The 27,551-nt window shown below is 34.7% G+C and overlaps 4 protein-coding genes across 7 annotated transcripts; 3 read left to right on the forward strand and 1 right to left on the reverse strand.

Moving 5' to 3' along the window:
- Nucleotides 1-4,737: 4,737 nt before the first annotated feature.
- Nucleotides 4,738-9,003, forward strand: LOC109006107. The gene is made up of 6 exons (XM_018985273.2): nucleotides 4,738-5,268; nucleotides 5,395-5,527; nucleotides 6,761-6,864; nucleotides 7,074-7,218; nucleotides 7,335-7,469; nucleotides 7,751-9,003. Exons 1-6 carry the CDS (start codon nucleotides 5,228-5,230, stop codon nucleotides 8,471-8,473), a joined length of 1,281 nt encoding a protein of 426 aa, XP_018840818.1. The 5' UTR covers nucleotides 4,738-5,227; the 3' UTR covers nucleotides 8,474-9,003.
- Nucleotides 9,004-10,188: 1,185 nt separating this feature from the next.
- On the forward strand, nucleotides 10,189-14,561 carry LOC109006110 (methyltransferase-like protein 22). The gene is made up of 9 exons (XM_018985280.2): nucleotides 10,189-10,212; nucleotides 10,423-10,777; nucleotides 10,881-10,954; nucleotides 11,069-11,171; nucleotides 12,094-12,144; nucleotides 13,170-13,323; nucleotides 13,752-13,890; nucleotides 14,139-14,244; nucleotides 14,330-14,561. Exons 1-9 carry the CDS (start codon nucleotides 10,189-10,191, stop codon nucleotides 14,473-14,475), a joined length of 1,152 nt encoding a protein of 383 aa, XP_018840825.2. The 3' UTR covers nucleotides 14,476-14,561.
- Nucleotides 14,562-18,693: 4,132 nt separating this feature from the next.
- LOC109006103 (nitrate regulatory gene2 protein-like) lies at nucleotides 18,694-22,500 on the forward strand. 2 transcript variants are annotated; one of them, XM_035692324.1, is made up of 5 exons: nucleotides 18,694-19,930; nucleotides 20,263-20,441; nucleotides 20,677-20,781; nucleotides 20,890-20,900; nucleotides 21,592-22,500. In XM_035692324.1, exons 1-5 carry the CDS (start codon nucleotides 18,976-18,978, stop codon nucleotides 22,388-22,390), a joined length of 2,049 nt encoding a protein of 682 aa, XP_035548217.1. In that variant the 5' UTR covers nucleotides 18,694-18,975; the 3' UTR covers nucleotides 22,391-22,500. The 2 variants fall into 2 exon arrangements, with proteins under 2 accessions (XP_035548217.1, XP_018840814.2); XM_018985269.2 differs by having other exon boundaries at nucleotides 18,697-19,930; nucleotides 20,677-20,900.
- A 537-nt stretch (nucleotides 22,501-23,037) lies between these two features.
- LOC118343641 (ras-related protein RHN1-like) lies at nucleotides 23,038-26,886 on the reverse strand. Of its 3 annotated transcripts, none has more exons than XM_018985281.2 (7): nucleotides 26,721-26,886; nucleotides 25,752-25,829; nucleotides 25,482-25,649; nucleotides 24,886-24,934; nucleotides 24,231-24,304; nucleotides 23,951-24,044; nucleotides 23,038-23,517 (listed from the first exon to the last, which is right to left on the reverse strand). In XM_018985281.2, the coding sequence occupies exons 1-7, from the start codon at nucleotides 26,757-26,759 to the stop codon at nucleotides 23,417-23,419; spliced, it is 603 nt and encodes a 200-aa protein (XP_018840826.1). In that variant the 5' UTR covers nucleotides 26,760-26,886; the 3' UTR covers nucleotides 23,038-23,416. The 3 variants fall into 3 exon arrangements, with proteins under 3 accessions (XP_018840826.1, XP_018840829.1, XP_035548218.1); XM_018985284.2 differs by having other exon boundaries at nucleotides 26,717-26,886; XM_035692325.1 differs by lacking the exon at nucleotides 26,721-26,886 and adding an exon at nucleotides 25,927-26,273.
- Between the last annotated feature and the right edge of the window lie 665 nt (nucleotides 26,887-27,551).

Genomic DNA, 27,551 nt, shown 5'->3' on the forward strand with positions numbered 1-27,551 from the left:
AATTTAAAAATTAAATATTTAAATATTAGATTCATGTTAAAATTTAACCCAACTCAATTGAACTCAACTAAATTTAAAAATGAGTCGGAACCTGAGTTGTTAAATAAAGTTCAACCTATATACATATACGGTATAGCTGTATTACAATTTATTTACCATTTATCATTAAAATAATATTTTTTTAAAACTTTTTTTAAAAATATTATTTATTAGAAGGTCGTAGAAAAATGTAAAGAGGTAGTTATTTTATCATTTTCCATTGAAAGGGATATTTTCCTTCGTCAAGTACTGATGAGGTCACACCTTGGAAAACCAAACGTGTATAATGAGCTGGCATTTGTAATAAACAGTAATCGGTCGAAACTTCAAAGGAAAAATGCTAATTCAAGTGAGGATTTTTACCGATAAAATATATGATTATTATTTTTTATTTAATTATTAAGAAAGTAATTATTAATGAATTGATATTTTTTTAAAAAATATAAAAAAAATTACATTTACAATTATCGACCCAAACTTCATTAATTACAAGTGCTTGTAGCGAGGAAGTAAAATAGATAGGTAATGGTAATGGTAATACAACAAGTCATGCTTCATTCCCAAGCTAGCTGCCTTCTTCGATACCTGTAATAATCATTTCCAGGTACCTCTCCTTGATAGTGATGGTTTTCGTTTTATTGTTCATGAGTCGTGACCAACTCACTGCCAGCTCTGCCAGCTGCTAGCTACCCAACTACTATGAAAATTTCCTCTCTTTTCTAAAATGAAATTAAGAACGTATCTTGCATTATTATAACCAGGTCTGCAGACATGACCTGCTAACAGCAATATTGCTTTGACTTTTCAGCCACCATCTTTACTTTCTTTTAAGCCCATGTCTTACTCCCTAGCACTGTAGTCAAAGTGCTTAAAACACCGTCCCTACCATATCCATGGGTGGTAACTTGGTATGATTAGCTTGGTGCAGAGCAGTTGAGAACTCTCTCTGAGAATCTACTTTTTGTTTTCTTTTTAAAGATGGAATGAATTATGTTGGTGCAAATTGGGTATTATGCTGTGATGGAACTGGTTATCCCATGCATTCATCAATGGTTTAGGTGTGAACATTATGTCGAACACGTGATTTGCGGGTCCATACTAACGACACCACCGAACTTCACATGACCCAAAAGTAGTTTTTCGGTGATTACAAGTCACAGCAACTTCCACAAAGATTATCTTATTTATTGCCTTCAGCAAATCCCACGAAATTCCCATGTTCGAATGTGCATGCCATTGAATAACCATCAAACAATGATTAAGGCTATTTGGATATGTGACATAAAATGACATAATTTTATATAAAAGTTAAAATTGAATAAAATATTATTATAATATTATTTTTTTAATATTATTATTATTTTAAAATTTAAAAAAATTAAATTATTTATTATATTTTTATGTAAAAATTTGAAAAAGATTATAACGATGAGATGTGATTAAATAATATGAGGGCTAGACGAGTGGGATGAGGGAAAGCGGCACGGATGCCACTTGTCCTGAACAACTAACTGTAATATCTTTATCGATGCACCCCTTGTCCTATCGCTTCGGGGATTTTTAGAAAACCCCCTCTTAGTTTTGAGTAGGGGAACACTTATTAAATATTCTATACACCAACTTGGAAATAAAATTTGTTATAATTTTAAGTTCAACTTCTATTTTTCGAAACACAGTTCTATAAAAATTTCAATAAATATTAGATACAGTTATGAGTTATACAAACACAACATATTTCTTTTAAAAAAGAGTGATCATATTTTCCATATGAGTTTCATATTTACTCATATTTTTCAAAGGACAATAAGACTATGCCATCTAAGTTTGTCCTCCTATTTTAATATTTTTACTTAATAATTAAGGAAATAACTATTAATAAATTTTTATATTTACCCACTTAAATGTCATTTCTCAAAAACCTCTCATACAAAATATATCTTCGTAATAACTTTGGGAAATGCTTTGGGTCCCGAATTCGGGACCCAAAGTATGTCCCGAATGTTTTTTTTTTATTGAATGATTAAAAATATATTTTTTAATGATATTGTAATTTTTTTATTTTTTTAAAAATATTTATGATGATTATAAAAATACATAAAAAAAAATAAAAAAACAAAAAAAATAAAATGCTTATTCGGGACACAAAATGGGTCCCGAATTACAGTGCCCAATAACTTTACATCCCATAAGAAGAATCGTTTACTTTCAGTCCCACACAAAGAATCAAAATCCCCTTTTACCTCTCCGTGATTCTCGTGACAAAGGCATTATTTTATGGCAACTTCATAAATCTTAAAGCCTAGAGTCAAGCCCAAAAAGAACGCTTTTTCCCCTCCTATTACTGCAACAACTGGCTTTTTCTTTCTTCATAATCTATATCACCAAAATATTTTTGACCCAGAACCCAAAAAAAAAAAAAAAAAGGAAATTCAGAAACGAGTTTAGGCTTGGCAATTAATTAAGAAGGAAAACAAATAAATTAGACAAATATATATATATAAGAGAATCTAAAAATGGATATTAATTTATAGAGATACTTTAACCATAAAATAATTTCATAAAAATAATCTCACAAATTGACATAGCTTAATATTATTTATTAAATTATAAAATTAATTTTATTATAAAACAAATCTAACCAATCATTTAGTTGATGACACGTGGATGCTTGCGTGATTGTGCCCCCTTTCCCCGCCTAAAATGGACGCTACATCGTGGAATGATTAACTAACACCATTGGATATTCTAATCCGAATCATCTCTTTAGACGACGGGAACGGGAATGCTACCGATGCTAGAATTACTGAGATACCCTCGCGATTTAACAAAAGTACATTTTATATATGATATTATTAACGGATTCATTTGTGCTGTTGAATAAGGTCGTTTTTAAAAAAATATATATATATATACACAAATTAATTGCGAGAACGATCCTATTAGATTTAATGATTACTACTCTTTTTTAGTACTAAAAACAGGGCCAGACCAGAAAAGGAAAAGAAAATGATTGAAGGTATTGAACTTTTGCCATTTGTTTGCACGTAATTCCCTGTATACATTTAATGCGAATAGAACAGACAAAATAGAACCTTCATTTTATAATTCACTCCGTATTTTTTTTTATTACATTAATGGGTTCATTCCTAACATTCTTCTATGAAAATATTAATATTTATCATATTTTTTTATCGTTATCGTCTCAACATTTATTGATGTGATATTAAATAATTGACAAAAAATAAAATATAATATTAAAAAAAGATGAAGAAGAGAGAAAGAGAAAGAGAGATTTTGAGAGTTACATCTTTACTTTCTCAATTATTACTGAATGTAAAGCATATATCTCTATTTATAAGAAAATTACATTGAGATAAAATAAGATAAATATCTTAAATATTCTGAAAATAAAATCAATATAATATTAAATCAAAGTGATTTTAAAATCAAGATAATATCAAATCAACAATAATAGGCCCACTCATAAAATAGAATAAATAGTTTTCAATCATTTATAAATATCACATCATAAAATGATTAGATGATGATAGTTAAAAAGATGACGAGTAACATTACTCTTCATTTATATATAATATGGAATAAATTGTTATGGAACTCACATCCTATTTTTTGGAAAAGAGATTGAAACTATCAAAAGTCAAACGGCACCACCCTGTGAACTCTATTTTGCAAGAGAATAATTGCAAGTTTAGTTAAGTTTCATTACTCAAGAAGCATGTATGATCTTAATTAATTGAAGAGTCATGTATGTGTGTATATCAAGGTTGCCAGCTTGATTAATGGAAGTCAACATTCGTTATTTGGATGAAATGATTTGATTTTTCATCTGTCCAATTTGTATTTGGAGGACATTATTGTTGCAATGGAAAATTTCCATGCCGGCCCGTGAAGCTAGGCCAGCCATTAACGGGGAAGCTACACATTTTGTCTTCATGTTTCGAAAAATAAGGAACTTAATTTGTCGGACAATCTCCTACATGAATTACTGTTCTTGTTTTCTTTTTTTAATTTATTGTAAAATTTCATTTTTTTTTTTAATTTGTTACGAGAGAAAGAAAGTTAAGCTCTACCAAGTACATTGATACTTATCATATAGAGAAAATTTATATATCAGTTACTATTCACTTTTCACACTCTAAATTTAAAAAAAAAAAATTATCAGATATAACTGATCCATAAATTATATATATATATATATAAAAGTAATTCCAAATCGTAACCGTTAATATTGAACAACAGAGTTTATATAATTGTATTGAAAAGTTAATAAATTTTCTTATTTGGATAGAATATATGAGAGATGAAGATGCCAAATAGTTGATGCTTCGATAACTATATTTTTTTTAACAGGAAAATTTCTAGAAATTTTCATTGAACATGGTGTCATTGTTAGGGCGTGTGAGCTAAAAAACACATGTTTTTTTTTTAGAAATTTAAAAAATTGCAAACCGCAAGAAATGGTTAAAAAAAAATGGTGGGTTCATAATTTTGATGATGAAAATAATACAATGTTCTGTTTTTTTTATTACCTATTTTTAGGGTTTAATTAACGACGTGGAATCTCGACCGATAAGCCATAGAATTCCTAGTGTAGAGTTCCTATGGAGGGTATTATGGTAATTAGAGTTCTTATAACGACCGGGGAGAGATAAAACCCGCGCAAATACTCTCACCGAGAGAGAGAGAGAGATCTCATCGAGCTCGTCGACTGTCCGACGTGGCAGAACTCTTCCCCCCAACTCTCTCTCTCTAGTCTCTCTGTGGCCAACTTTTAATTCATTATTTTCCTCTTGATAATACAAAGCTAATTCTTTCTTCTTGTTTTTCCGGGGGGTATGCATTGATTCTGCTTGACCTTTCCTCTCTCCCTCTTCCTCTACTATATGTTTGTATGAACAAATAGTATAGACTTCCGTCTCTCCATCTTCACCCTTTAATTCTGCGACTCTCTGGATCTCTCTCCATATTGCTTTTCTTCGGGTTCTCTCGAATGCTGATTCTTGATATAACCTGAATCCCATATTCCCATTTTTGTTCTTTACTTTAACATTACACCTTCTTCAACCATTTCAGAATCTTTATTTACCCTTCCCGGCAAACAACGTCTTCATCTTTCCCTCTCTTTCGCCTTCGGAAAAGTTTTTCTCCAAAGTTCTTGGACATCAACATGTTCGACGGAATCTTAAAGTCCAAGTTCTACTCGAAATGGTTCGTCGAAACCCCGACATAAATTTTCTTTCTTTTTCTTCTGCTCTTCTAAATTGTGGTTATTTGTTTCTTTGATCATATGTATGGATTGTTGGGGTTGTTTTAATTTGGCTTACCTTGATATAGCAAATCAAATCTAAAGCTGGTAAATACTCGGCTTGACGGGATAATGAAGAAGAGGAAAGCGGTGCAGAAGTATTTGAAGAATGATGTTGCTGATCTTCTCAGGAGTGGTCTTGACATCAATGCCTATGGCAGGGTAAGTTTCAGGTTCATTTGGGTTTCAGTTCTATGATATTCCGGTATTGTCCCAGTTTTTCTCCGTATTGATATTGTTATAAACTCAGATTCAAGATTACTTTTTCATCATAGATAATATTATAGCCTGAACTCGTTAAAAAAGTTGTATTTTCCCTTATCCGGGTTGATTCAGGTTCAGGGATTTCTGTGTGCTAGACTTTTGTATCTGTTTCTGCATTTGCCGTAGATGGTTTGATGATCAGTGGGTTATAGATAACTTAAGGTTGTTAATTTTTATTTTTTAATTTTGAACTGCTCTTTCTTTTCCGTGTGTACGCATAAAATCTGGCAGTTTTTTTGCATCCTTACATGCTTTGTATCTCTCTATTTATTTAATACCTCCGCCGATTGTTGAGATTCCCTCAGGATTTCCTCCGTCAAACTCTTCAAAGGATAGAAAATTGGCAGAAATTTATTTCACCGGTCGTGCTCTTTTATAAGTTCTTTTAATGGAGAAAAAAAAGGCCCTCATAAGTGGGACCCAATGTTTTTCATTGCCACAGTGGCATCTCATGCGACGTTAGATCGATCATGCATGTGTGACCTTCCTTCCCCACATGTCCCCTGTTTCAAGGATGGAATCACTCTTTCTATTATAGTTTTTCGGGGCATTTGACCAAATTGTAGCCTCAGGGTTTTTGGAGAACTACGGGGCATTTTAGCAAGAACAGTTGCACGCCTCGTAAAAGTGCTTTTGATTTTGGTTGGGTTTATCTTGTCATTTTCTTTGTCTCTAATTGTTCCCTTCTCATCTGACTGATGAAAAAATGGAAGGGTTGGAGAGAAGGGTGGCATTAAGCAGAAACCCTTACTGGGTGAAGGGCTTCCTTTGCAGATACGGATAATGTATGCATAGATTGCTAAATCATCTCTTTGGTGCTTGCACACAAGATTTCTGTGCCATAGAATGCTGAACTGATGGGGAAGGATGGGATGGGTCTCGCACCCACAACCCATCCCGAATGTAGTTGAATTAGATTCCTCAATCTAATGTAAATATGAGATTTATAGATGGTCAAATGTCTGTGTATGGATAGTTGAAAGAGATTAAGGTTACTTTGACACACGTATAGAGCAAAAGAACATAGCTGACAATCCTCATTTTGCATATATATGTAAAATGGGAAATGCATGCACACGGATCATTTGATACGTTAGTTAAAGCTTTTAACTCGGCGTATATGGTGAACAGGCTGAAGGGCTTCTAGTCGAGCAAAACATGTCAACCTGTTACGAATTCATTGAGAAGCTCTGTGGGTGTATCTCCAGTCATCTCTCCATCATGCACAAACAGAGGTACACGTGGCTGCCCACAACTTAAATCATTTTTATTGAAATTTCGTGTTTGCTACACATAACACTTTTAGAACTAACTTTTGGACTTCAATCTTCAACGTGTTAGTTATAGTTTATCAGTACGAAAGTTATAATTTTACTAAATTGAACTGTGTTAATTATGAGATTCACATGCATTCACTGCACTTGTTTGTTTTATCCTTGCATAGGGATTGCCCTGAGGAGTGTAAAGAAGCTGTAGCATCTTTGATATATGCTGCAGCAAGATTTGCTGATTTGCCCGAACTACGTGACCTCCGAGCTATGTTTACTGAGAAATATGGAAATTCCCTCGAATCTTTTACAAGTAAAGAGGTAAATTCGTGTGCACTATTCTTGCCAGTCTCTGATATTCATAGCTTCATACCAGTAAGTATATATTACTCCTTTGGTTTGGAGTCCTGACCGAGCTGATGGTTTTACTTAATCAGTTTGTTGCGAAATTGAGGTCAAATGCTCCTACAAAGGACATGAAGCTTCAGTTACTGAAAGACATTGCACAAGAAACTAATATAGAATGGGATAGCAAGGGTTTGGAACAAAAACTCTATACTCCGCCCAAACAAGTAAGCTTCACTGCCTATTACTGTAGTTTCCTCCAAAATTGATAAAAGACATTCAGAAGGGAATGCAAAGCAATTCAGAGATTCTGAAGTAGTTTTCTTAACAATCTAATCTTGGTGCAAGGAGTTCAAGGTCCTCAACCTTAAATCAGTCGGGGATCCACAAGGATGCAGAGCTTCCACTGCATACTTCAATCTAGTCCCTACTTGCCATACTTGTATTAGCACGTTAACCTTTCTTTGTGTTGCTGATTACTATTTGCAACATGTATGAGTTCTTGCAGGAGAATCCTAAATGTGGATCTTCAAGCGATGATGATGACAGATGGCAGAAAAGCAAGGACGATGGAGTGCCAGAACGATATAAACAGAAGGCTGGGAGCATACTGAGCAATGGAAGGGGTTTTATTACAAGCAGAAATGATGGATACCGGATGCCTAGCAGTAGTGAAGATGAGACGACGACAGATTTATCCAAGAATTCTTCAAGTTCAGTTGGAAGTGTTTCTGAGGATGAAGTAGAAATTAAGAGGCCGTTGTCCTACAAATCTCCACCTTATCATAAAAAGAGAGCTGACAAAAATGAAAGCAGTTCAGTGGAACCGGTAAAATTTAAAAGTCATGCGGATGAGGAGGAAGCTCGACGTGTTAACGAACCTGTCATTGAAGATAAGCCGAAACCAAAATCAGTTAGGAGGAAAAACTTGAAACCATCACCAGGATATGGTGTTACGGAGATAGATTCGTCTGGAACAAAACAAATAGATGCTAGACAAGAATCAGAAGGTGAATACAAGAGGAGGAATAGAACAACCTCTGATTTGGATCCTCCACTTGCTAGAGCAGCATCTACTCCACTAGAATTAACTTCAACCGAGGCAACAAAAAGGCATGTTCGAGCCAGTTCCTTGCAACCAGAGATGCTGAGCATTGCTGGGCATGTGCATCCTAAACTACCAGAGTATGATGAGTTGGCAGCTCGGGTTGCAGCTCTCAGGGGAAGATGAAAGATGACAGAATTAGAAACCAAGAAAGCAATTCTTTCCATTCTATATTTCCTCTTGTTATATTCTTTAACTGCTCACGGAACTGCTTTATGATGTGTTCTCCTATTGTCCGCTACGGGGGCAACCAAAGTAAAGCAACTAATATTGTCTGCAACTAGCAGGCAGCACAAGGGTTTGCTTTACTATTTCGCAAGCAACAACATGCTGAAAAAATCGGTGTTTGGGCATTCTAAGCTACTAGATTCCTATTAAAATCTGAAAGCAGTTTCATTCTTCTTCTTTTTCTTTGTCCATGTATTCTATTCTCATAGGGAAATTCCTTGAATAGTCATTGTGGGATTGGTCTCTCTCTCTCTCTCTCTCATATTACTGGCAAGCATCTGTAGAAAAGGACACGATCACTTTCTTTCCTTGCCAATTTCTCCCTCTGAGTTCATCTTCTTGTCATATGATCGTAGAGATTTTCTTTTAGGGAAATACTCTGTTTTATATTGCGGTACTCTTTTTAAAAGGAACCGTTTGGATTAAAAGTCATCGTGTTATCGTTATAATTTTTTCAAAATTTTAAATAAAATATAATAAATAATTCAAATATTTTTAAATTTGAAAATAATAATAATATTAAAAAATAATATTTTATTTAACTTTTAACTTTCATTTCAACTCACTATCTAAACTTTACAAATAAACGTATTACGGCATTAGCATTGATTTATACATATACATATTCAAAGTCATATTTGTATAATATGATCTTAAAATTTTTTACATTGGCTTATGCATATCCAAATATTTAACTATCTATGAACAATGCTTATCCAAATTTGTATAACTACTATTCACCCTATAAATAATATTTTAATCATTATTTCTCTTTCCTCCCACTCTATCTCTCTCAGAGCATTAGTATTTGATTTATCATTTTTATTTTTAAAATTTGATGAAAAATACATATTTTTCATAAATCTAAAACTTCTCTATCCATAATCCTACATTGGATTAGCTATTGGATTCATCAAAATAATAATATAATATTATTTTGTTAATAATAATATTTTTAATTTATTTTTTTTCATATTTTATAATTACATTAACTATATGTTAATTAATAATTTAATTTGATGCTTAAATTATTATTTTCCCACTTAAATATATTGTGACTCAAAATTAGGAAATAATAATTTAAGCAAATAAAATAATGGTTATAGAGTGTGAATAGTGAGTCTTTAAATTTGAAGATTAAGGAAAATGTACTGTAGCTAAAAGCTTGACATTTGAGCATATGATGAATCCAATGCCACGATTTTAAAATTAAAATCATCAGATTTTGAATATTGGACTCATTTGATGAGTCCAATGCTAGTGATCTCATAATCCTTTCATTTTCTCTCTCCTTCAACAACATAACAAATATTCACTTATACATTCATTTTATTATATTTTTAATATAATATATAAAAAACTAATATTTTTTATTATTAATGTCAAATGTATGTAATGGATGCTAATTACAAAATATATAAAAAAAAAATTAATTTTAGCAAAAAATCAATAATAATAAAATATATTATTCTGTCTCGAATATGCATAAGTCAATGTAAAAATTTTACTTAAATGACAAAGTGAATATACAAAAGAAATGATTTTACATATATATATATATGTATAGATCAATACTAATACTCTTATTCCTCAAATATGGATTTAATACGGACATGTTTACGTATTTCACGCATATAGTTTTGGATTGCTATTTTTTAATTTTATTAAAGCCCATTATAAGTATTAAAAATTTTTTTTAAAAAATAAAGTAAGCTTACAAATAATTCTTTTTCTTAACACATTTAAGGACTGTTTATTAATTAATTTGAGCACTAAACGTTGTGTCGTTCACAAGGCAGTCCTAAAAACGATCCGTTTCTCCAATACAATTACAAATTCCGGACAAGCATGGGAAAGCACATTGCAATTGGGGATTTAGGGTTTTGCTTGTCAGCTACAGCACAACCGGTCTATCACCATCTCGACCAATATCGTCATCATCATCTCGAGAAGAAGGAACTGTGGATATGTCGAGGCAAATGAACGATGTAGAGACAGCAACAGCGGAGGAGGAGCAGGTGATGAGCGAGGTCCACCTGGGATGCCCGCCTGGCCTATCCGGGCCGCACATTTCCCACTTCACCATTTCTCTTCCATCTTGTAAATCTGCTGATGCTTCTAAAAATGAAGATGAAACGGCTTCTATGAATCAAACGATTGGCGTGGACGAAGACGGTGATCTTGTTCTAAGTAGACGCAACAGTAAGCTTCCCGTATACATATACCGTATCTATTTATCACTACGTACGTGGACATCCAAGCTTCAAAGCTAATTTTTTGATGTGGGTATTCTTTTAATGTGCAGAACCGTTTTCCCATTGTCATAGGTTGACCATCCGGCACAATATCACATCTTCGATTCCAAGTGTCGGTTTGCAGGTAGTTGTTAGTTTCTTCTTGTTGTTTTCTTTTGGATTTCTATGCCGCGTTCGATTCCAATAGTCGGTTTGCAGGTTATTGTTGTTTGATCTCCATTTTTTTTTCCTGTTTCAGGTTTGGAAAGCAGAATTAGTGTTATGTGATTTTGTGTTGCATAAGATGTCTACTTCATCTGAGTATGATAGAATTGTTGCATTAGAACTTGGTGCTGGAACAGGTATGCCGATCATCGGTATTCCTACGTTATTATTTTGGTGCATTTCACCAACAAATATTTCCCATATATCTCATCAGGGGTTAACCTACTCATAGACTTGATTATGTTATTTCTAATACAATATGGGGTCTTTTTTTTTTTAATTATTATTGTTATTTTTTTTAGAAGAGGGATGGCACCCCCAATTTTATTAATAGCCCTCTCTTATGGTGGAGGAATACCTTTTACAATCGGTGTAAGAGCTTTGGGGGTTACATAAATCCCAAAACCAAAGCTCTTGTAAAAACCTTTCATTCTAAAAAAGAACTACTACTTACATTAATTGTTCCAAAGTATCTATAACAGAAATAAAGCAAATATCCAAATGAACTATTTCCATCTAAAATTCGGTAAACCAGATTTATCAATAACAAAATTCCATACAAATTTCTTGGTAATTGTAAAATAGAAGAGAAAGACAAAGTAATACCGAAGCTCCAAGATACAATATGGGGTCTTCACTTGATGATGATGTTGGTAGATCCGTGGTTGATAAAAAGACCATGCTTAAGTTCTTAAATGATATGTTATACAAGACTTAGATTCTGGATAACCCACCATCAATTCAACTTACTTAAAAATTTGAAAACTCAAATACATTTTAGACAACTGCTAGGGAAAATGATCAACTTGCAGTTCTGTCAAGAGCTGCTGTTCTGGGGAATGAAAAACTTTGGTCGCAAGATTTTTTTTCCCTGCAAGCGATACTTGTATTATTAACTGCCATCTGCACCGATCAAACAATGAAAATTATAAGTTTCTGTGACAATGCTTCAAATTTATATAAGATTGTGTGGTTGATTAAAATTTTTGCTTCAAATTCTACTGTCTATATGAAAGATTATATTTTGGATTATAAGATTTTTCTTACGTTCTTCACCAGGATTGGTGGGTATATTACTTGCACGTGTTGCAGAGACGGTGTTTCTGACTGGTATGGTAACTTGCCTCTACCAAGTATCAATCTTTAGTCATGTGAAAGTATCTCAAATCATGTATTCTTCAATGGTTTTGGTTTTCATTCTCGAAAAGTCGGCGGAAGTGTTTTAGTTTGATGGACGGATAAATGCCTGACCAGCTATGTCTCAAATACAGTGTGCTGATATTTTACTTCCTCCTCTCACCACACGCACTCACAGACAGACAATTGTTAAATTGGGAAGTGGAAACTTAGAAGGCAGTGTAAAATAGAGTGCATGAAATTAGAGTTATCTTAAGAGAAGACTGTGTTGGGAGAGAACATCTTTATGCCAGGTTATTATATACCAATAACATTTTTAAGCGAAAAAAATTATGAATTGAAGCTTTCACGATCCATTTCTGTTACAATATTCTTATTAAGAGATTCAACTCCTTCATTGACATAATGTTTTACATGTCTTCACCTAGATAAAGCGTGTAAGGCTGTAATTTGATTACAGTGCTTTAACAATAAATCCATAACTCTTCATGTTCAGGTCAGTTCAAGCTTACTACTTGCTAATAGTCTCTGCTAAAGCTGTCTTGGTATATTATGAATGGTTTTGGATTGCAAGTATTCATGCGAATCATTTCTAATTTACAAACTAGATGAGGAATAAAAGGTTTGGACTTGATTGAGCGGATGATCATCTCACGAACCTCGAGTTGCCGGTGTTTATACCATATTATCATCCTTTCACCATCTGTTGTCAGATATATTTGCAAATGGTCTAGGCCTTCATGATTTTCTTCTTTCCTTCAACGTAGATAGTTCTTTCTTCTTATATATCATCTTGTGTACTTGGGCTATGCCTATACTATTAATGTAATCATTTACTTATAAAAAAAAATATTTTCAAATCTTCCTGGCAGAAAAAGGTAGGGTTTGAAAGATAAGTAGTTCAATGCATGAACTTGTTGTCAGGATGTGAGCAACATTAACTTCAGGAAGTGACACGTTTTTATCTTTTGTTAAAAAGACTTGCTAATTGTTTGCAGACCATGGTGATGAAATCCTTGAAAACTGTGCCAAGAATGTTGACCTTAATTCGGGGCTGTTCAACGGTCGAGCTGCTGTTCAAGTACGTGAACTTGATTGGATGAGCCCCTGGCCTCCTAGAGTAAGCCCAAGCAAGTCCCCTCTGAATAAAAGGTGGGATATTGTTTTAGTCGGCAGTGCAAAGCACTTAATGGTAGAGGACAGCCAAAAGATGCTTGGTTCAACAAGAGTTTGCCTTTTTATTTTTTTTTATAAGTAAAAATATTATATATATAAAAAAGGAATAACCAATTACACTGATGTATACAAGAAAACACCTTGCCCATTGACCTCAATGACCCAAAAAGCCCCTGAAAAACAACCCAAAATACACTAAGCCCGACCCCAACCCTTTGTTTCCCGTAGGCAACAAGAGTTTGCCTTTTTATATATTTAGAGAAACATATATACCCTTCAAGAAATGTCTTTTAGGAATTGTTGAATACCCATTTTTTTATCCACCACCCACCCCTCGCCCCCAAATTTTACTATATCTCAATATTTTGGTAACATGAATCATTTTGTTTAGTAGTGTCATCCAGGTACAAATGGACCCTTTCTGAAGTTGAAGAAGTCCAAGAAGCTTCTTTGCTTGTAGCTGCTGATGTAATTTACAGTGATGACTTGACTGATGCCTTTTTCAGTGTTTTAGAGAGATTGATGTCACTGGGTTCTGAAAAGGTAAAAATCAATAACGACCAAGTTGTTAGAATCGGTCCTCTTTTTTGGCCTAAAACGTCATGAATTTTTAATGTGTTGAACTAAGCCTTAATGGATCTCTCAGATATTTAAAATGATTAGTTATATCATGCGTGCCAAAGATCCTCTCTGGTACAGTTGTTGACATCCCTTGTCTTTCCAAATCAGAACCCTTTAAAGTCCTCACACGTCGATCAAATAAATGATAAATGACCTTCTATTTTACTCAGGTGTTATACTTGGCATTGGAAAAGCGCTACAACTTCAGTCTCAGTGATCTTGATGTTGTTGCAAATGGGTATTCACATTTCTGTAGTTACCTGAAAGATGAAAAAGGTAAGCTTATTACCGTCTAAGATGTTCCTTACCGTGGGGTCTCTTTGATACAGCCAAATTATGGGGTTGTGTGACTGTGATGCAGAGTGTGAGGATTTTGAAAAGCGATCTGTCCCATGTTTTGTTGGCAAGCGCATCAATATTGCACAAATTCCACAGTATGTGAAGGAGTACGACAGAGGGAATGATGTTGAGCTTTGGCAGATTAAGTACGAGAGACGAAGATCCTGAATTAGATAGACTCCAATGACAATGAGACGGATGTTATGCAAAGCTTCTACCTGTAAAAGTCCATTTATTTTGTTATTAGGCTTCAATTAATTCTGTCTTCTTTTCAATTCTATAGTGACAAATCCTTAAAAATTGCTTACAAAGAAAAAGGAAAATCCTTAAAAAAGTGATCTTCACAACCTGCGATCACGTAAATTTGGAGTTCTACTCTATGTATAGCCAAAATTCTTTGATACTTTCTAATAGGGGTGTAATCAGACCGGAAATTTTGATGCACCTTTTTTGCCAGATTGGACTGGAGCGATTACACCTATAGACCGGACCATTAGCGTTTGATTCAGTCCGTGAACTTTTTTTTCCTTTCTTTTTATGGAAGATAAATTAATACAAAAAATTAATCTAATTAGTAAAATTAAAATTAAATGATCTTTTTAATGTGGATTATGTTACTGCTCATTAAAAAAAATTATAATTATATTTATGATTTTAATAGTTATTAACTTAGTACTTTAGTTTTCATAATGATCTATATTAAAATTTTAACATTTTATATATGATTAATGAATATTGAATAATTTTATTGTCCATAGATTATTTATGCTTAATTGCAACTTAGGTATCTTAAAAAAAAACTACCTAATTACTTTAATTAGGTGTAAATAGGAGAGTATGTATCTACATATAATAACATATATTATCATATTATTTATCATATGATATATTAGTTAATTGATAACATATATTATTTTACATTTTAAATGGTCAATAGTAATAGATAAGATGAAAATTACATAATTAACTTATACAATTATTATATAAAAAAAATATTATATATAAAAAAATACTTAAAAAATTTATATATAAATATTTTAGTCTGATTCGGTTCGGTCTGGTAAAAAAAAATACACCCTAGGACTAGACTGAAAATTAAATTTCTCATACACCATGGATCGAGACCGACCAACATAATTTTCGGTCTAATCCAATCGGTTTTTCCGGTTCGGAGCGAAAATCTTTCGCTCCTACTTTCTAAAGCTGGCATTGACTCATCCTTGAATAATTTCATTGTCTGTAGATTATTCATGCTGGCATTGACTCCTTTAGGTATGCCTTCTCACTCTGCATAATATTTGTGATGTAACAAACCATTTTTCCGAGTATAGTTTAAACATACACTGATTATCTTAGAAGGCACGCACATGTACCAACTCACTATACTGTCTTGAGCAATGTTTTTAATTTCGTACCGTACCGGCCGGTACGGCCGAAATTTTTCGTTTCGGCCGTCCGGCCGGTACAGGTACTAGATATATACCGTACCGACCAAAATACCGGCCAGTACCGGCCGTTTCGGCCTAAATTTCGGCCTGTACCGGCCTATATTTCGGCCTGTGTTTTTTTTTTTTTTTCGTTTTTTCAAACTACAAGTTTATTTTTTGACCCCCAATTTAGATTAGACTATTTATAATTTATATGTATGTATATATTTATATATAATTTATTTATATATAAACTATTATTTTAGAATATAATTGTTATATATATTTATATATATAATTTATTCATATATCGACTATCCCGAAACGGTACACGAAACGATACCGGTACCGAAATATTTCGTTCCAGTGTCTTGACCGGTACGCCATCCGGTACGGTATTCAAAACATTGGTCTTGAGTCCTTCGCATTTCTCTCTGAAAAAATAAATGAGGACTGATACACCTACAACACTTTATACAACACATTGTTGTACAATGTGTTGTATAAGGTGTTGTAGGTAAATCATTTTCCAAAATAAATAAGCAAAAGAAAAAAAAAAAAAAGAAAGATTGCGCAGTTTCCTCGTGGAACTGTCTCATAAATGTATATGATTGGCTTGAGTTTTACCAAAAATTGGGCCAATCTTGTTTGCTATTTTGGTCGTAGTTGACGTTTGAATGGGACATGATGGGTCTACTCGAGTTTATTGTCACAATCATATCTGTACCATTTGATTCAGCAAGAGCTGTGAGGCTAATTGCTGGCCTTTCCCAAAGCTCTACTGTCCACTCCCCTTTGCCTTCTCCCACAAGAAAAAGACCCGAGTGGAAAGTTGAGGAGCCGCTTCTTTCAATTTCATTTATTACTCATTTGATAGATTTATTACTCATTTGATAGATCCGTAAAAAATAATAAAATGATTTATGTATAATAATGAAATAATTTAAATTAATTTTAAAATTTTGAAAAATAAGAAAAAAAAATTAAATAAAAATATTATAAAGTTAAAATATTATTAGAATATAATTTTTCTTTTAAAATTTTAAAAAATTGAATTATTTTTTATATTTTGATTGAAAGTTTGAGAAAATTATAATGATTAGTTAATAATTAAATAAAAAAGTTAAAAATTTGAAATTAAAAAGTGTTTGTGTTTATAGTATTTAAATATTGAGATAAGATTTGATGATATGAAATGAGATTAAATGAATTGAGAGAATTTTACTATCCAGACTTATTATTTATTTTACACAATTCTTTCTCATTTATAGCTTTGATTTTGATTATTTTATTGTAAAGTTGTCTTTTTGAAATCAAAAGATTTAAGTTAAAATTAACTATCAATGAATCAACGCTAGATCTATGCAAACGGTATCAAGCCCTACAATATTGTTATAAAATATAATTTTATATCATATAATTATTATAATTTTTTTAAACTTTCATATAAAATATAATAAATAATTTAATTTTTTTAAATTTTAAATTATAAATTATAATAATATTTTATTTAACCTTCAATTTTTATCTATTTCATCCATTTGTATAACTAAACGAAATCTTAATATCCAAATTAATCTTTATTCTAGTGTATTTTTCTTCTTGGATTTACCTTAGAAAGAATTAAGTAATATTTCAATTAAAAATTTTTTTAGAGCGGTGCTACTTCCATTGAAAATTTGGTACCTAATGGTTTAAATTGTTTTTTTTTTCTTCAACTACTTTTTAACTTCCTTTAAATATTTTTAAAAATCATTGGAAGCCGCTTACGCAATCTAAGAAGAATAATCTTGAATGGATCGTGCTAGTTATAAATCTTTTGTTTTTGTTTTTAATTTTCTTTTAAGTGAATGTTGAAAAAATAATAATTTTATTAATAGGTACTTTCTTAATTATTAAATAAAAAATAAATAAATAAAATTAAAATATATAAACAGTAAAATTGAGGAGCTTCTTGAATAGGGTCGGTCCCAGAGCCACTTTAAACAACTGTAAAAGCGTTAAAGAAAGAAAGCGCCAAGATTCCTGTTATTCATAGAGGGTCCCTGTTTCTTGCTATTCCAACAAGGGGACTGCTAGGGCCACGTCCAGCATATTTTACACTTTGTGCGTTTTTTTTTTTAAATATTTAAAATATTATTTAAAAATACTTTCTTAACTAAGTTAAAAAAATAAGAAAAAACTTTTATTGGGATGCAGCATGTCCCATTCCAACACCGACACGGGGGGGGGGGGGCTCCAGCTCACCAAAGATCCTCCTCTGTTTCACAACTCTGACGTGACATGCCAGAACACCACTATTCGCTTCCACGTTTGCCTCGAACTCTCGACTCCAGTACGTACGAGGGTACGCTCTGCCCTGTTTCTTGTTGTACTTGGTGTCGTTCCAGTCGACTTCCAGGTTTCCTCTCTTTGGAAAATGATACGTGCCCCGCTGGGATCCTCGCTGGGCTGTAGTATGTTTTTATCTATTATTTTTAATTATTTTTATATAAATATTTTTAATAATTTTAAAAAATAAAAAATAAAAATTATAATATTATTAAAAAATATGTTTTTAATCATAAAATAGAATAAATATTCTATTTATTATGGAAGTATTTTTTAATAATTTTTTTATTTACTTTTTTATTAAAAAAATATTTTTTAATGATATTTTAAATTTATTTTATTTTTTAAAAATATTTAAAAGTGTAAAAAAAATTTATACTTCGTGATTAAAAAAATATTTTTTAATACATACTTTTTTACTTTTTAATTAAAAAAGTATTTTCTTAATAATATTTTAAATTTATTTTATATTTTTAAAATATTAAAAAATTTATATAAAAAATTATTTAAATAAAACATATGTAAAATAATACTACAGCCCCAGCGGGAAATCCAGCGGGGGCTGTAGCATCACCCTTCGTCTTTTCGGCTATCGACAACCTGGAGATCAAGTGGGCCACCCATAATTTGAAGATATTCGTATGAAAAGCAAAAGCTTGGGGTGTAATCTTTCGCTCTCCCAAATTGGAGTGTTCGATACACATTACGAACTGTACCGTTTAATTGTTCATTGATGCCTATTTATTTTATAATCTCCGATCCCCCGAATCGTTTTGGTACCTTGTTCCGTTGCGAAACTTCTACACAATTACACTGAAGAAATCATCTTCCGGCGTCTCTCTCTCTCTGCGTCGCGCACACGCAATTTACATGCTAAATTCCGCATCATCGAGTGTTTAGGAGAGTAGAAATGGGTTGCGGCCAGTCGAAGATCGAGAACGAGGAGGCTGTGTTGCGGTGCAAGGACCGCAAACTCTACATGAAGGATGCGGTAACGGCCCGCAACGCCTTCGCCGCTGCCCACTCATCCTACGCCACCTATCTCAAGAACACCGGCGCTGCCCTCAGCGATTTTGCCAACGGTGAGGTCGCCCACTTCCATTCCTCCCCCTCTGCTCATTCTACCGTCCCCTCCTCCTCCGCTGCCTCCACCTCCGCCCCAACGTTCGATCCCTTCCCTCCCCCTCCCCCTCTCCCCAACTTCCCTTTCCCGCTCCAGCGAGCAGCCACCATGCCCGAGATCAAGATCCAGAAGCCCGATCCGCAGAGGCCCGTTACCGGGACGATCATCGAGGAGGAGGAGGGTGTCGAGTCCGACGGTGAGGACCCCCGTACCCGGTTGAAAAGGCGTAGCGGTAGTAGTCATAGAAACTCCAGAGTTGTGGAAGACGAGGGGGGCCCACCGCCGCTTGTGTCCCAGGAGGAGGTACCGATGACTCCTCAACAGCACAATACTCCGTACGAATACTTTTTCTCAGTGGATAACATGCCCGGAACGACCTTTAGCGACGCGATTCCGGTGGCGGAGTTTGTGGAGGTTTCTGTGAGGAACGGGGAGATGGAGCGGAAGGCGTCGGAGGAAAAGTCTAAGAGGGTGGACGATGATCGTGGTGTTGGTGGCGGCGTCGGCGAAGAAGTTAAGGGAACCGAGAAGATCGAGGCGGCGGTGCCTGCAGCGGGGAGGATTGTGAAGAAGGTTAAACTGGCAGAGGGGAAGAGGATGGCGAAGTCTAATTTGAATTTATTGCAAATATTTTTAGAGCTTGACGACGATTTCTTGAAGGCTTCCGAGAGTGCCCACGAGGTTTCAAAGTTGCTTGAGGCAACCAGGTTGCACTATCACTCTAATTTTGCTGATAATCGAGGTAATGTGCTTGAATTGTTCAATTTTTAAAAGCTATTAGCCTATTAGTTGAGATGTTGATTTCACTTTGTCTGAGGATTCAATGCCCTCACATTTGGTTATGATAGAGTTGGTGGAAAGTGACTTTTACCGTGATCCTTAGTGAATTACAAGTTGGTTTGCATTGGCGAATTACAGCATTGTTACATACTGTGCGGGTGCTTATGTGATTGGTGATTGCCGATTGGTTTGTGATTGTGATTGTCACCAAAAACCTTGATCTCGTTGCTGTTTTGTAATCTTTAATTTGCGGTGATGTCCTGTGTATTTAACACAGTGATAATTGCTTGACAGGACATATTGATCATTCCGCTAGAGTGATGCGAGTTATTACATGGAATAGGTCATTTAAAGGGTTGAATGACAATGCTGATGATTGGAAGGATGACTTTGGCTCAGAAGAGCACGAAACTCATGCCACAGTGCTGGATAAGTTGCTGGCATGGGAGAAAAAGCTATATGATGAAGTGAAGGTACGTTCCTTGGTGTTTTTCCTTCACATTTTATCATTGTAACCTTTTGGCGTATTTCATGAAATGATGATCTGTTGCTTGATTATATATATTTCTCTACCCTTAAAGCCATCTTTACGGTCTTATGGACTTCTTTTTAACTAAAATTGCATCTTGCATTGATATCAATTACAAAAACAACTATACAAAGCACTCGTATACTGAGTATTATTTGTGGTTGACTGTTGCTGGATAGACAGGTGAGCTGATGAAGTTAGAGTACCAAAAAAAGGTTGCTTCACTGGACAAGCTAAAGAAAAGAGGTACCAACTCTGAAGCATTGGAGAAAGCAAAAGCGGCAGTAAGTCATCTTCATACAAGATACATTGTTGATATGCAATCCATGGATTCAACGGTTTTAGAGATAAGTCGATTACGCGATGACCAATTATTCCCAAAACTTTTTCAGCTTGTTGAAGGGTGAGTGACAACAGAGGAAGTAGTATAAAAGTTCTATTTGACTGGTACCTGATTTGTTTTGAGAGAGAGAATATATTTTCTTCATAAACACTTAGTATCACCTATGTCATGTTATGTAATTCTGATTATGCTCCTTTAACTAGAGGCATTGAGGGATATCAAATATAACGCAAGAAAAGAAACATTGTAATTTTTAAATGCTAGTTGTGTGCATTTGTCAAATCAGGGTAAACAGTTTTCATTGATCAAGGTGATGATTTAGTGCAATAAATCATGTCCTAAGTATTAAAAGATGCACTTATGGTTAATGCTCCAAACTCCAATTTCTTTATCTCCTATTCTCTGCTTGATTCTGTGGGCAACATCCACATTGAAATGTAGTTTAATAGCCTTTTGTGGAAAGAACTGTTCTGTTAACCATGTTCTGCATGATGTTATGATAGATGCCTTCCCATCCTAAAATCATCTGCTGCAAAAAGCCCTTAGAGATGTGGTAATGTTGATGTCATTTGAATATGAATCAAGGATTTATCTTTTTGTTGAAGCATATGCTTATGGAAACCTGAATTTGCTGAACACATCCATACTTGGCCCGTGATTCTAGTATTTACACTTCCCATTCCCATTTAGTACCACCTCTCACCATGAGGTGGATTTGTTATACCTTTATAAATTGACGTATGAACTACAGGATGGCTGCCATGTGGGAAATCATGCTGTCTCACCATGAGGACCAGTCAAAGATAGTGATGGCACTGAGATCTCTTGACATCTCCCAATCGTCCAAGGAAACAAGCGAGCACCACCATGAGCGCACATACCAGCTTTTGGCGGTTGTGCAGGACTGGCATTCACATTTTCACAAGCTAGTAAACTATCAGAAAGAGTACATTAAGGCCCTCAACAATTGGTTAAAACTAAATATCATCCCTGTTGACAGCAATTTGAAAGAGAAGGTTTCTGTTCCACCAATTGAAAGTCCCCCTATTCGTGGACTGCTCCATGCTTGGCACGATCATCTGGAGAAACTACCAGATGAATTTGCTAGAACTGCTATACACAACTTTGGTGCCGTAATAAGTTCAATAGTGAAGCACCAAGATGAAGAGCTGAAGTTGAAGCAAAAATGTGAAGACACCCGCAAGGAGCTTGCCCGCAAGACCCGGCAATATGAAGACTGGTATCACAAGTACATGCAACGGAGGGCACCAGATGAGTCGGATCCAGAGGGGGCAGAAGATACAACTCAAAATAATCTCCTTGTGGAAAAGCAGTTTATGGTGGACACGGTGCAGAAGAGGTTGGAAGAGGAGCAGGAAGCTTACCAGAGGCATTGCCTTCAAGTGAGGGAGAAGTCTTTGGCAAGTTTAAAAACTCACTTGCCAGAGCTCTTTAGAGAACTCTCAAATTTTTCTCGGGCATGTTCAAAAATGTACAGAAACTTGAGGTCCGTATCACAGCCCCCGAATCCAAGTCAGAGATCATTATGAGAATGGTTTCTAAGCATATAACTTGCTTATTTGTGTTTGTTATATGCATTACATAAATTACAACTTATCGTTTGACTTTGAAAGGTTATTTTATACTATGAAAGTATGGTTTCCACTTGAATTAATGTGTTTTCTCATTATATCCCGAACTACGTACTAAAACTGACGCATTATTCTTTTAAACTATCAAAAAATTATAACATGCACACTCCACTTAAGTTCAATGATCATGTTGTATTTTCCTGGAAAGTTTTAAGGCCATCATCTTCAAACTACAATTGTCGTTGTAACAATGGAGACCCGGGAAGCAAATATGAAGACAGAAGAACTAGGAAGAAGCATGCAAACTGTGATGGAGATGGCCAAATATTATCTTTGGATATCAATCCTAGATAGGTGCAGATGATAAACATCATCCTATTTAAGATCAGATTTTTCATTTGGAACTTAAATTCTGGTAAACCCAAAATCTTGCCTGCTGAAAGGTGGAAGTGCTTCGTCATCTTCTTCATCTGGGTTTTGGAAACAAAGCATCATCCTATTTGATGCAAAAGGAAAGTTTTTAGTTTAATTCCTGTGTTCATTTTATTAACTAATTGGAATTAAAAATAGATTGCCAACAGAATCGAGATTGACTAATCATGCTGCTATGAGCCTCCTTCAGCCTCTGAGCCTAAGAATTACACCGGGCCCCATTGGAATAATTCACGTGTTTCAATTTTCGGGGCTTCTGTAAGCATCATTCTTGCATGATCCTACCAAGATTTTCTGTAAGCATGACAACTTGCCCTTATTTGGTTCATTTACAAAGATATTGGTTTTTTGTCAGCAATTTCTTTACAGATTGGGAGCCCCTCGTACACTAAACAATGGTATTATGGAACCAATTAACCAATTCAGATATAGGAGGCGCTATAAAACTTTAACAAATGGCCAGGTTCTGAAAAATAAGCATGTTTTCACAATGAAATCCAAGAGGACCTTGATGTCATTGATTGCTCAAGGACACTTGAAGTGGTAGGGACGTCAACCTGTACAACAACGTAGTCTTCTTCTTCTATCTCGTGTTTCATTGAGTAGATTCATCCCACCTCGCTTTGAAGGGGCTGCTCTTGCTAGTCTTTTACCTGCAAAAGGTATAACTGAATGAATGGTCCAAGCCATGCAGATTTTAAGCTTCAAGAATTACTCTAAAAGAAATGGGTACCAATGAAAAATATAAAAGAGGTGGCTTTCATGCTTATATGACATCACCTCTGGTACATGCAACAAAAACCAAACTAAAGATGCTACGTGCTTGTTTTTCCAATGATCATGACCATGTAATACTAAATTTAATAGCATGACCCTGCATCAGTACGTATGTGGCTTCTATACTGTAAATGTGACCCTTGTTTCTTATTTTGTGTGGCAGTTTGCTGTACTTTGCCACTTTTCTTGATAGTTGAAGTGAATGCCAGAATGGTCCATTGTCCTGGTGCTATCCCATCTGTGTTCATACATTGGCAGCCAGTGCAATGGAGCCATAGCTTCTATTGATTTGATGAATTTGGAATTTACCTATTTCATGGAAGAGTTCATCGGTATTATGTGCAGTTTTTGCAGATGTTTCTATGAAAAACATCCCATTTTCTTGAGAAAATTTCTCCCCCTCCTGCAATCATTTAAAGAAAGAAAAGAAGCGATTAAGATCTATGCAAGTCCTCAAGCACACGAGTCTTAAATATATGTGGTGCATTTTAGGCAGAGACAATCCTAATGAACAAAGAGGTGCAGTTGGATTTGGCAAAGTTAATATAAGTATGTATAAACCTTATATTCGTACAGAAATAACTTATACCTCGGTCTTAACCTCTCTCTTTTCATCCAGGTCAGACTTGTTTGCAACTAATGCCATCACCATATTTTGATTTCCTACAAACGGTGATATGGTAATACCATGATTAGCAATATATCAGCAATCACCTAATAACCATCCTAAAAAAAACCTGCATTTTTTTAATTTCTACCTTTGGATCCACATGTGAAAAGACCTAAATGCTCTTCTAATCAGGGTTGCTGGAATTTTTAATTGTAACTGCAGGGACTAAAGTTCAGCGAGTGAAGGGACTACATGAAAGAAAGATGCAAATCATATGATCTTAAACTAAAAGGGACTGATGAATAGGCCAACATATTTGAATGGAAAGAGAAACTGATGATTAAGGGCAAGTTTGGTAATGCGTTTCTCAGCACCCTAAAAAAGGCAGAAAATTAAAATATTCAATTTGAGGCTTTTTCTAAACGTGGAATAAGTCATAATATGCCACACACTTGTGATTACAGCATATGTAATCATCAGCCCACTCTCAAGTTGACTATCAAATTATGTAATCTAAGAATGTGTAATATTCCGAGTCAAGAAAAGACATGGTGAGTCTGAGATCATCCAAAATGATTTTAATGTCAAGAGTGAATTACTTCAGAAATGTTGAGAGCAGTTTTGATGACCTCACCTTGTCTATGCAATTCTTGAACCCATTGTTTGGCTCGAGTGAATGTATCCTGAAGCCAATACATCATATAAAGCATTAGGACTCAAAAAAATATTGCAAAGATAGGATAATGGAATCTGGTGTAACAGAGTACTGGATTAAAGAGATAAAAAACATGGCCATCCTTTAAATCAAATTTTGCTAGAGTGCCAGTAATTTACCAAAAAGTTCTCATCCTTTCCTCACATAACTTCTCATCCTTTCCCAATCCCGTGGGTTGGCATGAGAGACAAGTTCCCCTCACTTCACCTACTCCTCCCCTCTCCCCTCTCAATTATAAAAACTTTCTGTTCTATTCAGTAGAAAAAAAAAAGGGAGGAAGCATATTCCTATGAAGCAGTCCTACAGGTTAGTGTCAATCTCTCGCAAAACAATCAAGCATATGGCTGTAAAAATGGCAAGTACTGCTATATTAGCTTAGACAAAGGATCAAGGTACGCATAACACTTCGTTGAGTACTGTCTATTTGAGGCATCATGCCAATGCTGCTATTTCTGAATCCATCCATGGCTGTGAATGAAGAAATGAGTGTCCAAGAACTTTAATAAAAATAGTACCATGCTTGATATGTCATATACAACCAAAGCTGCTGCAGCACCACGATAATACATAGGAGCCAAGCTATGATATCGCTCTTGTCCTGCCGTATCCCATATATCAAACTTCACCGTGGCGTCAGCTAAGGACAGTATCTGAGTGAAAAAAGCTGCTCCAATGGTTGGTTCCTGCATTTAGAGAAATGTCAGGGATCCTTGTTAAATGGACACCCAACAAATAACTTCAATGGAAAAGAACTTTTGTGGTAAAAATATGAGAAAAATACGAACCTGGTGATCAACAAACTGGCCTTTGACAAATCTTAAGACTAAACTGGTCTTCCCAGTTCCCATGTCCCCTAGAACCACCTGTGGAAAAGATGTTTGCAAGTCTTGAATTAGAGAGGTGCAGATCAGTCATCAGTTAAGTTTCTTGCTAAACTATAAATTAAACATAAGGAGTTACTGGATGTTTTCTATCTTAAAAAATCAGGTCAAGAACCACAAAGCCAGAAACTCTTCTTCAATTAGCTAGGTCTCAACTTGGAAGTACGTTGCTAAATAATGGAGAGATAATTATAAGGATCCACTGTGAAAAACAATAGCAAACATCAGAAGATGTCTTCCTATGGTGCAGATTCTAACTGAGTTCCAGAGCATCTATTCAGCTTGTCATGTGATTAATGAATAAACCAGGATGGGCTTGGAAGGCAGAGGGAAAAAAACCCAGAAAAACTAGGTAATCCAACATTCTGCAAGCATAGTGAACATCCTCGCAGGTAAATTTAGCAAAATCCAAATACTGGGATTATACCACTGAATCCAATTTCCTCGAGCGGCCTATTTAACTTTATATTCTGTGCCACAAAATTATTGGGTAACCTTTTTTCATTGGTAATTTATTCATGCACAGTGTGTTGGGCCTTGGACTCCACGAGCCCACCTTCCATCCCATGTTTGAGATAGAACTTGTTGGTAATTAATACTATTTACTGTCTTGAGAATCTGTAGCCCCAAAAATATCATTGAAAGACCACAATTTTCTAGTCAATATATAGTTATATACCATATCGATCGATCTTTAAGCAGAACAAATAAATTACTCCCATACATAGCTGTGCATATACGGAACCATACATGCAAATACAAACACAGACAACAAAATGATGATTTTATGTCAGGATAAATAAGAGGACAAAAGAAACCCGTTGAAGATACAAGTAAAAGGAATGACTCAAGAAAAGGGTAAGACGTACCCACCAGCTTGGCTTGTATAATCTTGTTGCCTGGCCTTGCCATTTTGATTCCTTCGATCAAAACTGTAAAACTTGAATGAAAGAGAGAGGTCCTTGAGAGACAGCTAGAGAAAGAGAGAAAAAAAATCACATGCACGAAGTTTCCATCGAAAGGAGTGGATGGAGAAGAAGAAAAAGGAGTAAGAACTCCAATGAGACTGGTAGTTTTGATGAGGCCGCGTTGACTGGTAGGTTTGTATTGCACAGTTGCACTTACTTTTTAGGTATGCTTTTAATGATAATAATGATCTGATCTTTCCATCTTTGGAAAGCATTCTCTAGCTAGCACTTATACCAGTGAAAAACTGAGAATTGATTAAGAAAATATTTACTATGTTTACGAATGTACTATTTTTTTGGGGCATTAAAGTGGTGAATATCGAGTACGTACTTGATCATATCCTGCGATGCCAAATAAGAGTCATGCATGCGTGTAAAGGTCATACAATAATCCGAGCCACTGCATGTGCAACAAGTCGACTTAAGGCGAAAGTCTACAATCCTCAAGCTGGTACTGTTGAACAAGCAAATCACCAGTCCTGCACGCAACTCTAAATGGATGTCACGCAATGATTCATCTGATCTTGCACACCATGTATGTTATGTATGGGAGAAGGTCGCTCTTGCATGTACGCTGAAAATGATATAAATGGACGTCACGCAAAGAGAGTTAATAGATCGATCCTTTGACATGTGGCACAATGATATTTCTCTTCTCGCAATGGGGATGTCCGTGTACAAAAGATATTTACCTTTCCTCATGATCGTTTATCTTATATACAATGATAGTATATAG

The sequence above is a fragment of the Juglans regia genome, chromosome 7, assembly GCF_001411555.2.
Source record: "Juglans regia cultivar Chandler chromosome 7, Walnut 2.0, whole genome shotgun sequence".
NCBI lineage: Eukaryota > Viridiplantae > Streptophyta > Magnoliopsida > Fagales > Juglandaceae > Juglans > Juglans regia.